At 36.5% G+C, this 14,792-nt stretch overlaps 1 protein-coding gene across 1 annotated transcript in view; it reads left to right on the forward strand.

Annotated features, from left to right (window-relative positions):
* Nucleotides 1–14,792, forward strand: part of ATG10 (autophagy related 10) — a 272,173-nt gene that overhangs the window by 76,537 nt on the left and 180,844 nt on the right. The window contains exon 3 of the mRNA XM_052644059.1: nucleotides 4,819–4,926. Coding sequence (XP_052500019.1) covers nucleotides 4,819–4,926 — 108 coding nt within the window. The remainder of the gene's footprint in view (nucleotides 1–4,818; nucleotides 4,927–14,792) is intronic.

The raw sequence follows: 14,792 nt of genomic DNA on the forward strand, positions 1-14,792 counted from the left end.
GTTGAGTGAGAAGGAAATGGTAACCCACTTGGAGAAGGTAATGGTATCCCACTTGGAGAACCCACTTGGTAACCCCTTGGAGAAGGAAATGGTAACCCACTCCAGTATTCTTGCCTGGAGAATTCCATGGACAGAGGAGCCTCATGGGCTACACCCTGTGGGGTCCCAAAGAGTCAGGCATGACTGAGTGACTTTCACTTCAGTTCAGTGCTCAAACTGCTTCAGGCTAGGCTTCAACAGTATGTGAACTCAGAAATTCCAGATATACAAGTTGCATTTTGAAGAGGCAGAGGGATCAGAGATCAAACTGTCAACATTTGTTGGATCATAGATAAAGCAAGGGAATTCCAGAAAAACATCAACTTCTACTACATTGACAACATTAAAGCCTTTGACTCTGTGGATCACAACAAACTGGAAAACTTTTAAAGAGATGGGAATGCCAGACTACCTTACCTGCCTCCTGAGAAACCTGCCTGCAGGTCAAGAAACAACAGTTAGAACTGGCCATGGAACAAAGGACTAGTTCAAAGTTGGAAAAGGAGTACGTCAAGGCTGTATATTGTAATCCTGCTTATTAACTTCTATGCAGATTACATCATGTGAAATGTCAGGCTGGATGAATCATAAGCTGGAGTCAAGATTGCCACAAGAAGTATAAGCCACGTCAGATATGCAGATGATACCACTTTAATGGCAGGAAGTGAAGAGGAACTAAAGAGCCTCTTGATGAGGGTAAAAGCGGAGAGTGAAAAGCTGGCTTAAATCTCAGCATTCAAAACACTAAGATCATGGCATCTGATCCCATCACTTCATTGCAAATAGATGGGGAAAAAGCGGACACAGTGACAGATTTTCTTTTCTTGGGCTCCAGAATCATTGTGGACAGTGACTACAGCTGTGAAATTAAAAGACGTTTGTTTCTTGGGAGGAAAGCTATGGCAAACCAAGACAGCATATTAAAAAGCAGAGACATCACTTTGCTGACAAAGATTTGTATGATGCAAGCTATGGTTTTTCCAGTAGTCATGTATGGATGTGAGAGTTGGACCATAAAGAAGGCTGAACACCAAAGAATGGATGCTTTTGAGTTGTGGTGCTGGAGAAGATTCTTGAACATCCCTTGGACTGGAAGGAGATCAAATCAGTCAATCCTGAAGGAAATCAACTCTGAATATTCATTGGAAGGACTGATGTTTAAGCTGAAGCTCCAATCCTTTGGCCACCTGATAAGAAGAACTGATTCACTGGAAAAGATTCTGATGCTGGGAAAGATTAGGGGCAGGAGGAGAAGAGGGCGACAGAGGATAAGATGATTGGACAGCATCACCACTGACTCAATGGACTTGAGTTTGAGCAAATCCTAGGAGATAGTGAAAGACAGGGAAGCCTGGCATTTTGCAGTCTATGGAGTTGCAAAGAGTCGGGCAGGACTTAGCAACTAAGCAACAACAACAACAATTATAAAGAGGCCATCAGATTGAAGAAAATATCATTTCTGTATTAGTTTCCTAGAGCTTCCATAACAAAGTACCACAAACTTTATGGCTTAAAACACAGAAATTTATTCTCTCAAAGTTCTGAAGTTGGAAGTTGAAAATCAAGGTGTCAGCCTGGCCATGGTCCCTCCAAGGGCTCTAGAGAAGAACCTTTCCTTGCCTTTTCTAGCTTCTGGTTAGTTGATGGAAATCTTGAACTTCTCTGGGTGATAGATGCACCACTCCAGTCTTTGCCTCTTTCTCCCCATGACCTTCTCCCATGTGTCTGTTTCCATAGCCAAATTTCCCTCTTCTCATAAGGACACAAGTTATATTGGATTTAGGGTCTAGTGTATTCTAGTATGATCTCATCTTGATTACAGCTACATAGACACTATCTCCAAATAAGGTCACAAACAAGGTTTCTGGTGGATATGAATTTTGGAAGGATAGTATTCAACCCCAGGGAAGATTAGTGTGGACCCTGTGCAAAGATGACACACACACAGTATTCAACCCAAGACATTACCTAATATCAAATGCTCTTACATAGTTGTCATGACACAAATTTGAAAACATATTCAATTTTAAATGGCTCACAAACACTATAAAATCTCCTTATTTTATAGTTAAAAACTGGATTTGTGAATCTTAGTAAAAATGTTTAAGAGAATTATGAATTTTTTAGTTTGAATGCTATTCTGTACATATATTTTTTTTACTACATCAGATTAAGTAACCATGTTTTTCTTATTTATAATTATTTTAATTCTGTTGAAATGCGAATGTTAGTGTGACATTTTGGTGGAGAATTAATAATGTTCATTAATACCTGAGTATGTGCATGAGAGTTATTAAAGTTTTATGTGTGACTGAACTAAGTTCAAACTAGTTTTGCCTTAAAAAAATGAAACTGATCACAGTTAGATGAACATCGACTATTAGTGATCATAATAGTAAGTGTTATTGGAAAAGGTTAGTTTTCATTCCATCCCAAAGAAAGGCAATGCCAAAGAATGTTCAAATTACTGCACAAACAATTGCACTCATCTCATATGCTAGCAAAGTAATGCTCAAAATTCTCCAAACCTGGCTTCGACAGTATGTGAACCGTGAACTTCCGGATGTTCAAGCTGGATTTACAAAAGGCAGAGGAACCAGAGATCAAATTGCCAACATCCGCTGGGTCATCGAAAAAGCAAGAGAGTCCCAGAAAAACGTCTACTTCTTTATTAACTATGCCAAAGCCTTTGATTGTGTGGATCAAAACAAACTGTGGAAAATTCTTCAAGAGATGGGAATACCAGACCACCTGACCTGCCTCTTGAGAAATCTGTATGCAGGTCAAGAAGTAACAGTTAGAACCAGACATGGAACAACAGCCTGTTTCCAAATTGGGAAAGGAGTACATCAAGGCTGTATATTGTCATCCTGCTTTATTTAACTTATATGCAGTGTACATCATGAGAAACACTGGGCTGGATGAAACACAAGCTGGAATCAAGATTGCCAGGAGAAATATCAATAACTTCACATATGGAGATGACACTATCCACATGGCAGAAACTGAAGAAGAACTAAAGAGCCTCTTGATGAAAATGAAAGAGGAGAGTGAAAAATCTGGCTTAAAACTCAACATTCAGAAAACTAAGATCATGGCATCCAGTCCCATCACTTCATGGCAAATAGATGGGGAAACAGTGGAAACAGTGAGAGACTTATTTTGGGGGGCTCCAAAATCACTGCAGATGGTGACTGCAGCCATGAAATTAAAAGAGGCTTGCTCTTTGGAAGAAAAGCTATGACCAACCTAGACAGCATATTAAAAAGCAGAGACATTACTTTGCCAACAAATGTCCATCTAGTCAAAGCTATAGTTTTTCTGGTAGTCATGTATGGATTTAAAAGTTAGACCATAAAAAAAGCTGAGTGCCGAAAATTTGATGCTTTTGAACTGTGGTGCTGGAGAAGACTCTTGACAGTCCCTTGGACTACAAGGGGATCAAACCGGTCCATCCTAAAGGAAATCAGTCCTAAATATTCTTTGGAAGGACTGATGTTGAAGCTGAAACTCCAATCCTTTGGCCACCTGATGTGAAGAGCTGACTCATTTGAAAAGACCCTGATGCTGGGAAAGATTGAAGGCAGGAGGAGAAGGGGACGACAGAGGATGAGATGGTTGGATGGCATCACTGACTCGATGGACATGAGTTTGAGCAAGTTCCAGGAGTTGGTGATGGATAGTGAAGCCTAGGGTGCTGCATGCAGTCCATGGGGTTGCAAAGAGTCAGACATGACTGAGCGACTGAACTGAACTGAACTGAACTGAACTGATTTATATAAGTAGCAGCTTTCCAAGTGACACTAATGGTGAAGAACCTGGCTGCCAATGTAGGAGACTTAAGAGACACAGGTTTGATCCCTGGGTTGAAAAGATCTCCTGGAGGAGGGCATGGCAACCCACTCCAGTATTCTTGCCTGGAGAATCCCATGGTCTGAGGAGCCTGACTGGCTACCATCCATAGGCTTGCAAAGAGTTGGACACTACTGAAGTGACTTAGTATGCATTCATTACATAAGAAGCAGGAGAGAAATGCAACTGGTTAAGGGCTTGAAAATCATACCTTCCAACATTTGAGAACAGTGGAAATTATCTTTAACTCTTTGAAGAATGACTCTGAAAACAAGTTTAGACTCTAGAAGGCGTAACTAGAACTGGTGAATTAAGGTTAAATGGACACACTTCAGTGCAATATAGAACGAAGCTTTCTCAGTGAACAGTGTGTTGTATACAAGAATGCAGGTGGTAGCTGTGTAAGGGGGTGACATGTGGGTTCCTGGAAGTGCTCTAGAAGGAGGTGAAAGATTACCTCTCCAGGACCTCTTAATGGAGATTTTTCCTTGAGCAATAAATTGAAACAGTGGATTGTTTCTAGCTTCAAGATGCACGTCCTAACATTTCTATTTCTCTATATGCTATGAAATGAATATCAATATTAATTATATGACAAGACATTTCTCTAAGTTGATATACTTTTAAACAGCTGCCAACCTATGTGCTCTATGAATTCTATGTTTTGAAGTGCATGGGGGAAAAAGGTATTTATGAGAAGAGGAAACATCATTAATAGGTGATAAAAGTAGGGGCTTAAAACTTCTATTTATTGAGTACTTACTGTTTGCAGGATGAATTGGATGAATTTATCCATATTATCTCATCTCACTTAATATACTTAGTTTCTCATTGCTTGATTTGGAACTTGTGAGACACTGTAGTTCTTAGAATGATGATTTCTCACAATAATTGGCATTTTCTTATGTATTCTTTGGTGGAACACAGGACTGTTCTGATGGCTACATGTGCAAAACACATTTTCAAGTTAAAAATGGAACTGCAATGTCACATCAAGGAACATCTGCCCATGTACAGACATTTCTTCCTGTGGAGGTGAGTGATTTAACATATCATGTTCTCCTTTTCAGTCTTTGTAAAGTATAAAGTAAAAGTTTAAATCTGATAAATATGTTTAAAAAATTAACTGCCACCAGATCCTGAATCTGTTGTAAGGGGAGAAGTGAACATCATTTCTAAGAGGTATTTTCTTCTCTAATATTGAAATCAGGAACTGTGGTAAAGTTAAGATTCACTCTGGGTCTGTACAGATTGTCACAAGGCTTCACCCTTTTGGTTTCTCTTAGATCTAAAAACTACAGATGCCTTCCATTGCTTATTGATTTTTTTCAGTAAAATCCCCTGAGGATAATACAGGCCTATACCTCAGCTGAGTAATGTGTGATGGATATCTCTTTACCTAGTCTACCTTTAATTTTTCTCCTATGTCCTTTAAAATATGCTGGATCTGGGTCTCATTCCTTAAGGGACTTTAACCTTGACTTGAAAATCTTGCTAAATTAAACTTTAATAAGGTACTAATCATGGCATAATGGTTTTCTGGGATATTTTCAACTTTCTTTTTATCGAAATGCAAATAGACTTATTGTACTTTATGTTGTTAATAAAAATTTTTATATATCCATTGTAAAAATAAACAATAGAAAAATATATAAAAACTCCCACAGATCTTTCAACTGAAGGTAACCACTATGAATATTTTGGGAAGTATCCTTGCACATATTTCTGTCACACACACACATACATACTTGTGTTCTGCAATGAACAAGTATGGCATGGATATCTTCCCATGTCAGTAGATGTGGATATCTGTAGTTCTTTTTTAATGGCTCCATTGCATTTCATCTTATGGATGAACTATAATTATGTGAACCCATATTGAAATAAAATGCTTGAATTTTAAAATTGAATTAGTGGGGATCTAATTGCTTCAACATAAAGAAACAAATATAATGCTTAAAATTCCAAATATCCTGGTAAAATGGGAAAGGAGACTTTTTTTGGTGACAGTTGAGCCCTAAGCCCTTCTGTCTGTGTATGATGCTGGCCTGGAAGTAACTGTTGCCTGTATAATTTATTTTTTATTTATTTTTTAAATTAAATTTAGTTTTTTAAAAGTACTCCAAGGGATTTTTATACTTGGTTGCACCGGGTCTTAGTTGCAACATGTGGAATCTAGTTCCCTGACCAGGATTTGAACCCAAGCCCCCTGCATTGGGAGCTCGGAGTTTTAGCCACTGGACCAACAGGGAAGTCCCATTGCCTGTATAATTTACTTTGCAATTTATTCTTGAGGATATTGTGTTTGGTAATAAAGTAAGTGCCCCTGATTTATATATAGATTTAAGGTTTTTTGGGGTAATGTTTTTAGTATATTGAGTGCTTAGTTTCTCAGTTGTGTCCGACTCTTTGCAGCTCTTTGGACTGTAGTCTGTCAGGCTCTTCTGTCCATGAGATTTTTCAGGCAAGGGTACTGGAGTGGGTTGCCATTTTTCTCCTCCAGGGGATGTTGAGTAGGTGTTCAAATCCTGATTACTGTTTCATGGTTTGAATAACCAACATCATATATGAAGCCAAGCATGTTAGGAAGCTTTCCAGTTCATTATATATTAACTTCAAAAATGCACATGGAGATGATGATTTAAAAGGTAAATTACTAGTTCTTTCCTAACAAGTTGGCAGACATTTGAAAAGCACTAAAAAGTGGTGTTGACAGTGTGAGGAAACTGACACTTTCTGGTTGATGTTTTAACTTCACAAAGTTTAAAGATGTGCGCATACTATGATTTATCTATTCCAATTCTAGGAATTTAGCTTCATAAAATATAATTTTTTCCAACATTTCCCAACAAATTTCAAACATATGAAAAAGTCAAAAGAATTTTGCAGTGAACATCCATGTACTCATTGCTTGGATTCCAACATTAACATTTTGCTGTGCTTGCTGTATTACATATCTCTCCCTCTATTCATCTATCTTCCTTTTTGGTGCAGTGGTTTTACATCAAAGTAAATTACAGAAAATAATTAGAAATGTACACAAAGTTTTACATGGAAGTATATTTATTTTACTATTATTTATAATAGGAAAAAGTAGAAACAACTAAAATATCCAACAGTAGTGGATTAGTTGCTTATGGCATATCTCTGTGATGGACTTTGTGATTCAGTAGGTTTGGATTGAAGCCTGAGAATTTTCAGTTCTAACAAGTTCCCAGGTTATGCTGATGCTGCTGGTACAGGGACCACCACACTCTAAGAACCACTGCAGTACTTTATAATGGAACTCTTAGCATATTTTAGATGTACAGCTGAGATGGTTAGTTAATATAATGTATGGTAGAGTTGATATTGTAATAATCTTGATGAAATGAAAAATGTCAGGTTGAGCCTGAGATGGAGATTCCTGTTGAAGTGACTTATTAGGGATATGTTCTTAGGAGAAAGGGAGTGATGGAAGCAGAAAAGAACAAGCGATAAAAGCTAAGGGAAATTGTGGTCTCACTCGAGATGAGCTTTAGTCTGATCTCCTTAGAATTCTGGAGCATAGATACCCCAAATTAGTCTCACCTTGTGTCCTTGAGGCTGACCTTTTGTACTCTGTAGCATTTATTGAACTTTCAGTCTGTCATTGCCTGATGTAGAGGAAGACAGCTTCCAAGCAAGATGGCTCCAGTATTACTGAGAAATTATTCAGGGAAGGAAGAGGGCTGCTGTGTGTTATCAGCCAACAATTCCAACAGCTGGGTGTGAATGGGTACGCTGGCCTTAAGCGGACCTGGGCAGGGCAGCAACAGTGTCTACTACCAAAGGGTAACCTAAAAGCAACAAAATGGCATCTGTGAGGAAGTATATGTATAAGGCCTGCATTGACATGACAGCAGTTTGTTTGAGAAAGAGCTAATGATTTTAGTTAACCACAAGCTCAAGGTAAGTGAAAAAAATGCCATGGATGCTAGACAAACTAACTGGAACCTAAGCCATATTAATGAAAGCATGATTGGATACCAAGTATTATCTGAGGTCCCCTGAAGGGTCCCAGAGACCCTCTCAAGGGGTCCACAGGTCAAATATATTTAATAATGTTAAGATATTATTTACATTTTGTACTTTAATTCTCTCCTACTTTCCCAGAGGCTACCTATGTGTGATACTGCAACAGAGTAAATGCAGAAACAGTTATAAAAATCCAGCTATCTTTAATTAAGTTAGACACTAAAAATATTTTCAAAATGTATACTGCTTTTCTTACTAATTTATGTTGTTTTGGAAAATGTTTATTTTTTCATATAAATTTGCTGTTATATTATCATTCATAGAAATTTGCTATTATATTACCCTGTATTTTTAAAGTGAACTAATATTTTTTTAATTTCAATTTTAATTTCTAATATAATATCATGCACATAACTCTCTTAAACAAAAAGTTCATTGGAATCTTCAATGAATTTTAAAAGTGTAAAGGGGTGTTGAGATCAGATAGTTTGGAAATCATTGCTATAGAACAAGGAAATATTACCTTATTGTATGTGCAAAACAACATTGATAGAGTACATGATGAATGAATTCATAAATAATAGTTGAAGATTGATCATAAGTGGGGTTTATCCATTCAAAGAAGCACGCTGGGGGCCATGGGTAGGCTTGAAAATATATTATTATGAGGACTATTGGTAGTTCTGGGGATGTTAAATTAGAACTAAAGACCTAGGAAGGTTAATCGTCTTAAGATATCGAGAAAGCTTTCCCGTGGAAGAGAGAGTAGACTCACTTTGTTTCTGAGGATACAGAGTAACTGGAAAGTATTCAATACAAGTCTCTCTACTGTTTAGATTGCTCACAGTGAAATTGGTCATCTTGCAAAGCCGTGAGTTCCCTTCCCTTTCTTGGAGATGTTAGCCACAGAGTGGGTAACCTTTTCTCCAAAACAGTGGTCACTGACAGAAATGTTCAGATGTTTAAAGCACCAGGATGGTGATGAATGAAGTGGGCTGATGGGAGTTGGTGGGACCTGTAGAGAAGTGGAGAGGGAATGGTTCATCCAAAGGGGCAGTAGAAATGCATCTCCAGGTAGATTTTCAAGAGAAGGCAAGATCTGGATTTATGTGTTGATTTAAGTAAAAAAAAAAAAAAAAAATCTGTGCAGGCTAAATAGACTATGTGTATGGGCTGCAAATGGTCCTTAGGCCACCAGTTTATAACCTAGCCTCTAATATTATAGAAAGGGGTCCCACGTTGTATAGAAGACTGAGGCCAGGGGACTTTAGAATTCTCTTTAGAATTTAGAGCCCCATCCATAACTGATGGTGGTGCTAGTGGTAAAGAACCCGCCTGCGAATGCAGGAGACGAAAGAGACCTGGGTTTGATCTCTGGGTCAGGAAGATCCCCTGGAGGAGGGCATGCAACCTACTCCAGTATTCTTGCCTAGAGAATCCCATGGACAGAGGAGGCTGGTGGGCTACCATCCATAGGGTCACAAAAGCGTTGGACATGACGGAAGTGACTTAGCACATCATATCTGTACATCACATTTCCTATTTAAGGATATTTGAAAGAATGCCTCTACTAATAGTTACTTTAAAAAAGATTTTAAAAAATTGGCCATGTATGAAGTGGGAAATCAGATCACTTTTTTGTTCCAATCAGAACTGGTAGTCTTGACTATAGAGGGGTAGCTGGATTCATGATTTTTATGCCCATGAGTTTATATGCAATAAGCAGGAATTTAAAAATCAAAGAAATATAATGGAATATGTGAGTGAAGTAATTTGTTAAAATCATAATCTATATCTTGTTTGAATTTTTAAAATTAATTTAAAATGATACTTAAAAGAATGAGATGATATTCAGAAATCTACTAAATATATTGGGGTTTCTTAGTGTTGTTTTGGGGACAAGAGTTCATTAGATAAGACATTTATTGTTGAGAGTTGTTACTGTGATTTGCTTATGACATTTCTGAGTTTGTGAAGTAACAAACAAGACTTAAACAAGATCTTTTCATTACCAGTGACTGAGAGAGAGTCATTGCTTTATTTATAAAAATAAAATAATAGTTTGAGAATGAAAGTGGTAGCAAAGGCTCTATAGTCAAGTTAGACAATTTTTTTGAGGAAAATTAGTCACTGTTAACCTTTCAACCTCATGTGAATATTATTGCAAAATAACTACTAAACTTTAAAATTATTTTGTAAGGTTCTAAATTAAGTCCCAGTGCTAAAGAATCCACCTGCCAATGCAAAAGACACAAGAGACACAAGAGATGCAGGTTCGATCCCTAGGTCCAGAAGATCCCCTGGAGTAGGAAATGGGAACCTGATCCAGTATTCTTGCCTAGAAAATTCCGTGGACAGAGGAGCCTGACAGACTACAGTCCATTGGGCTGCAAAGAGTCAGACATGACTGAGCACAGCGCAACAACAGCAAATTAACTCACTGGCCAATATAGACTACAATGGCTACAATTCTAGAGAATTCTAGCTACAGTGCTACAATTTGAGCTACAATTATGATTCTAGAGAAACAAGGTATAAGTTTTTTTTTTTTAAATCATGTTTAACATTAAACCACTCTAAATAAAAGGAAACAATGAGATGAATATTCAACATGGATATTGATTTTTAATAACCAGTAGTAAAAATTATTAATGAATGTTTAGGAGAGGGAAGTGCCTGAAATTTCTTCCTGTAGAAATAGCCTTTGTCTAACATTTCTTTGCATTTTCTTTTTATCTCTACCATCTTCATATATGGAATTCTGAATCATTTTTATAGAATAGAGATAGCCCAGATTTTGCCCTTCAATTAATTCAATTTGCTGTTGCTGCTGCTGCTAAGTCGCTTCAGTCGTGTCTGACTCTGTGCGACCCCATAGACAGCAGCCCACCAGGCTCCCCCGTCCCTGGGATTCTCCAGGCAAGAACACTGGAGTGGGTTGCCATTTCCTTCTCCAATGCATGAAAGTAAAAAGTGAAAGTGAAGATGCTCAGTTGTGTCCGACTAGTAGTGACCCCATGGACTACAGCCTACCAGGCTCCTCCATCCATATTTATTTTAGGTTGGTCAGTGATTTTTTTATATTATTGAAGTTTGGATTCTTCTGTCTGAAGTTTCATTTCTTCCTTTTGAAGAGGTATCAGAGATGGGTATTGAGCATATTTTATTTATTCACTTACTATCTTCATTACTTTAAAGCCTGAGGTTACCCCTTTAGATTACATTTTTAAAAACTATGAAAATGATAGAGTCATAAGAATAGCAATAGTATACTACTGGAAAAAGGGATTTTTTTGTCCTAGGGCCTTGTAGTCCAGTATCTGGGACTTTCCTTAGTCCAGGTAGAGTATTATAGGAAATCTTGAACAAAAAAACAGCTTATCACAAATTCCCTGAAGCATAAAGCTGAGAATCAGTAACAGGAAATGATCTCAATTACCAAAAGAACATATTTAGAGAATGATGATCTTCTGATGTAACCAGGTCTTCAAATATACTCATTTGCCCTAAGGATTTTATAAAGTGGCTTCTAGGATGAGTTCTATTTTGTATGTCTGAAATAGACTCATATGTTAGAATATTATCGGTTTTTTATACATATAATGGAATAAATGACAAGCTACAGTTCTCAGTGTTAACAACTTCTCTGTAAAGCAACTGCTATTTTTAGACTGAAATATAGACATGTTGATAAATGTAAATGATGAGTAATAAGCATGTTTACCTCTGGTATCTGAAAGTGTCATTATTAAAGCAATGCTAACTAACATATCAGAAAGTCTATTATATGTAATCTGTGTAGATACAAAATGAAAGTACCTGTAATAGTCAGTATTGATTTATTGATTTAATGGATCCAATGTTGATAGATAAGTGGATTTTTAATGTAAATAACTATTAATACAGCAAACCTCAATCCCACAATACCATTTTGTGTTTTTCTTGTGGTATATTATGAAAATGTTCAAAGGCAAAGTAAATTTTATTTAACTTAGAGTGTACATATATGCCATGGAGTGGTGTGTTTGAGAGGAGAGTATAGGATATTCTGAAAATCAGTCAGGTCTGATTCGGATTTTCAGTTCTAATAAAACTGTGGACTATTGCACTAGATATAGTACTTATTATACAAACTACATTTCTTTAACTATGCTTTGACAGAAATGTGTGTTTACTTATTCTTAGAACTCATCAGAAATCACGTACAGAGATGTAGCACTAAAACTATTTAATAAAATCTTGGGGTGGGGGAGCGGTCTTAAAAGACCTTAGTGTTCAGCTGTGAAATCAAGAAGTATTATATGGAAGCAGAAACATGCCCCATACTCTCTCAAATCTTTCTTCTCTAGGCTCTTGGTACCTGAGTAATATCGCTTTTTAAAATTCGGAGAAAATATTAGGTTTAGTGAGAACGTATAACCTAAAAGGCTTCTTAAATTTACTCCTACCTTTGAAATTCTCTGTGTTCTATTTGCTGTGGCAGAGCAAAGAGAGAATCTGTTTTTTGAGAGAAATCAAGTTGAATCAGTCCAGATAGGTAACTAATTCTCTTTCTATTTTTCAAGCCAGTAGGAAAGCCTTTGCTAAGGCTAAGGCACCTGCCATACCCATTGTATTTTAACTCAGCAGTGAGTTATATCACAAAGCTTTCTTTATGTATAGTTCTAATATTGAAGTTTTTTAAAAGTCAAAAGTATGATCATTTCTAGCAGCAGATATGTACTTGAGAGAATACTGAGCTGATATTTTCTGTATGAAAATCTGATTTTCAATGTGAAATGCTTCTGTCCGGTTGTAAAGGTCTAAAAGGAACCAGTTATTTCTGAGGAAGAACACTTAGTGTATTATTTTAATTGCTCTAATTATTTCTCCCATTTACAAAAAAATGAGTTTGAGTTGCTCTCCATGATATAGGTTTAAAAAAGAAACTTAATAGATTAATTGGAGGTTTCAAACTTTATGAGGATATCTTGATTTTATAATCAAATATAAAATAAATGAAAGTGAAACCACTGTTTAGTATTTCTTCCTCCTCCTTTTATTTATTTATTTATTTTTTTCGGAAATCTGTGGAAACTCCATGTGTGGAGAGGGATCCATTGGAATCTAGTATAATGAGGTTTGCTCTCACAAAAGATTAAATAGAATCTAAAATATTTGAGTTTTCAAAAGTTTTTTTAATCAATTATATTTAAAATTCCTTTTATTCCTTAGTTAAATTCCTTAGTTTGTTTGTTTTTGTTTAATTATTTTTGACTGCACTGCAAGGCATGTGAGATCTTCTTTCCCAGACCAGGGATCAAACCTGTGCACTCTGCAGTGGAAGCACACAGTCTTAACCACTAGGCTGCCAGGGAAGTCCTCCTCAGTTAAATTGAAAAGGTTAATTTAAAAAATATTTTCTGGAGTGAAAGAAATACCCATCAGCATAATAGTCTATGCAGGACTCAACAGCAGTCTAAAGAAATTGAACGTTGAAATTGAGATGTGAAATACCATGGAAGATGGCAATCTTTGGATGTTTGAAAGACTGTTGATTTTTTTTAGCTTGAATTTTAGTTGATTTTTTTTAGCTTGAATGAAGTTAGCTACTTGGCAGGATTTTTTTACTGTTAGATACAGAATATTATATAGAATGTGATTTTACTACAGAATTATTGCCCAGAACTAGGGACAATTGTATATGTATATAGCTACTTGTTTAATCAGACCCATGTAGGTTCCAATATTTTTTCAGCTAGGGCCTGAAATGCTCAGTGTTAAAGAGGCTTTATTAAAAATGTGGATAAATTATTTTTACAGAGAGACAAAATATTTTCAAATTGACATAGTGATTCTGAACCTTGCTACTAGACTCCAAGCATTGTCCTGGTTAGATCACTTGAATCAAAGTGATCACTGTGCCTGGCATATAACTGTCAGAAACTAATAGAGCCTATATCTTGATTTTTCTGGGTGGAACTATCCAAAATTTCCCCTCTCTCCAGTGTACTATTAAAAGTTAGCAATGTTAAAATAAATATTTTGTCATTATCAATTTTTGTCTGTTTATCAAATGGTACTTATTAAATGAAGTGGCCAGGAATATTTGTTAAAGTTTATCTCTATATTTATGTGCCTAAGGGTGAAAAATAACTTTATCTTAAAATAAATGGAAATAACCAGGTCTGAAATCTGTTGCTTGTAGAAGCACCAAGGTATATTAAGATGAAATTTCAGTTGCCATTTATCCCAAAGGGCCAAAAGTGGCATATTTGACAGATCTTTTTCAAGAAAAGTTTGCCAGCCTCCACACTGGTTTTACATACAAGATGATTGGTAGTTTAGTGTTCTTTTTAAAAATAATAAACAAATGAATGTTTCAGGAAACCTCTGATAGACTGAATCAGGTGGAACTGATTTAATGTTATGGATAATTACATAATTAGTGCTGTAAAAAATAAACTATACTATCTGCTTGATGGACTGGAGCTGCTGTGAAGGAGGTATGTAATTATACAATCAGCATCCTCCTCCTATGCTGATTCTAGGTAATCCTTTTTCTTCCTTGTCTGAGAAGGGGCTTCCTGTCTGTGTTTCCTGATGTTAATTTTAAATGAATAGAGCTGAGCATTCAGTAGTTTCCCATCCCTTGATAAGTCTTCCCATGCTCCAGGTCTGTGTGAGACCATCCTCTGAGACCAGTGGCTTTCAGACTTTTGATATAGACTCACAATAAGAAATATATTTTACATCAGGACCCAGTACATACTACAGACACGTATCTGAAGCCAGGGTTCACAAGAAATAATTCTTATTCTTTTTGATCTACCTACTCTATTAATCTATTTTGCTCTATTTTATTTTTTAAAAAATGCTGGCTGAAGTCCACCAGTTGATTTTGGAATCTCCTAAGAGCTCATGAC

Source organism: Budorcas taxicolor, chromosome 7 (assembly GCF_023091745.1).
Source record: "Budorcas taxicolor isolate Tak-1 chromosome 7, Takin1.1, whole genome shotgun sequence".
Taxonomy (NCBI): Eukaryota; Metazoa; Chordata; class Mammalia; order Artiodactyla; family Bovidae; genus Budorcas; species Budorcas taxicolor.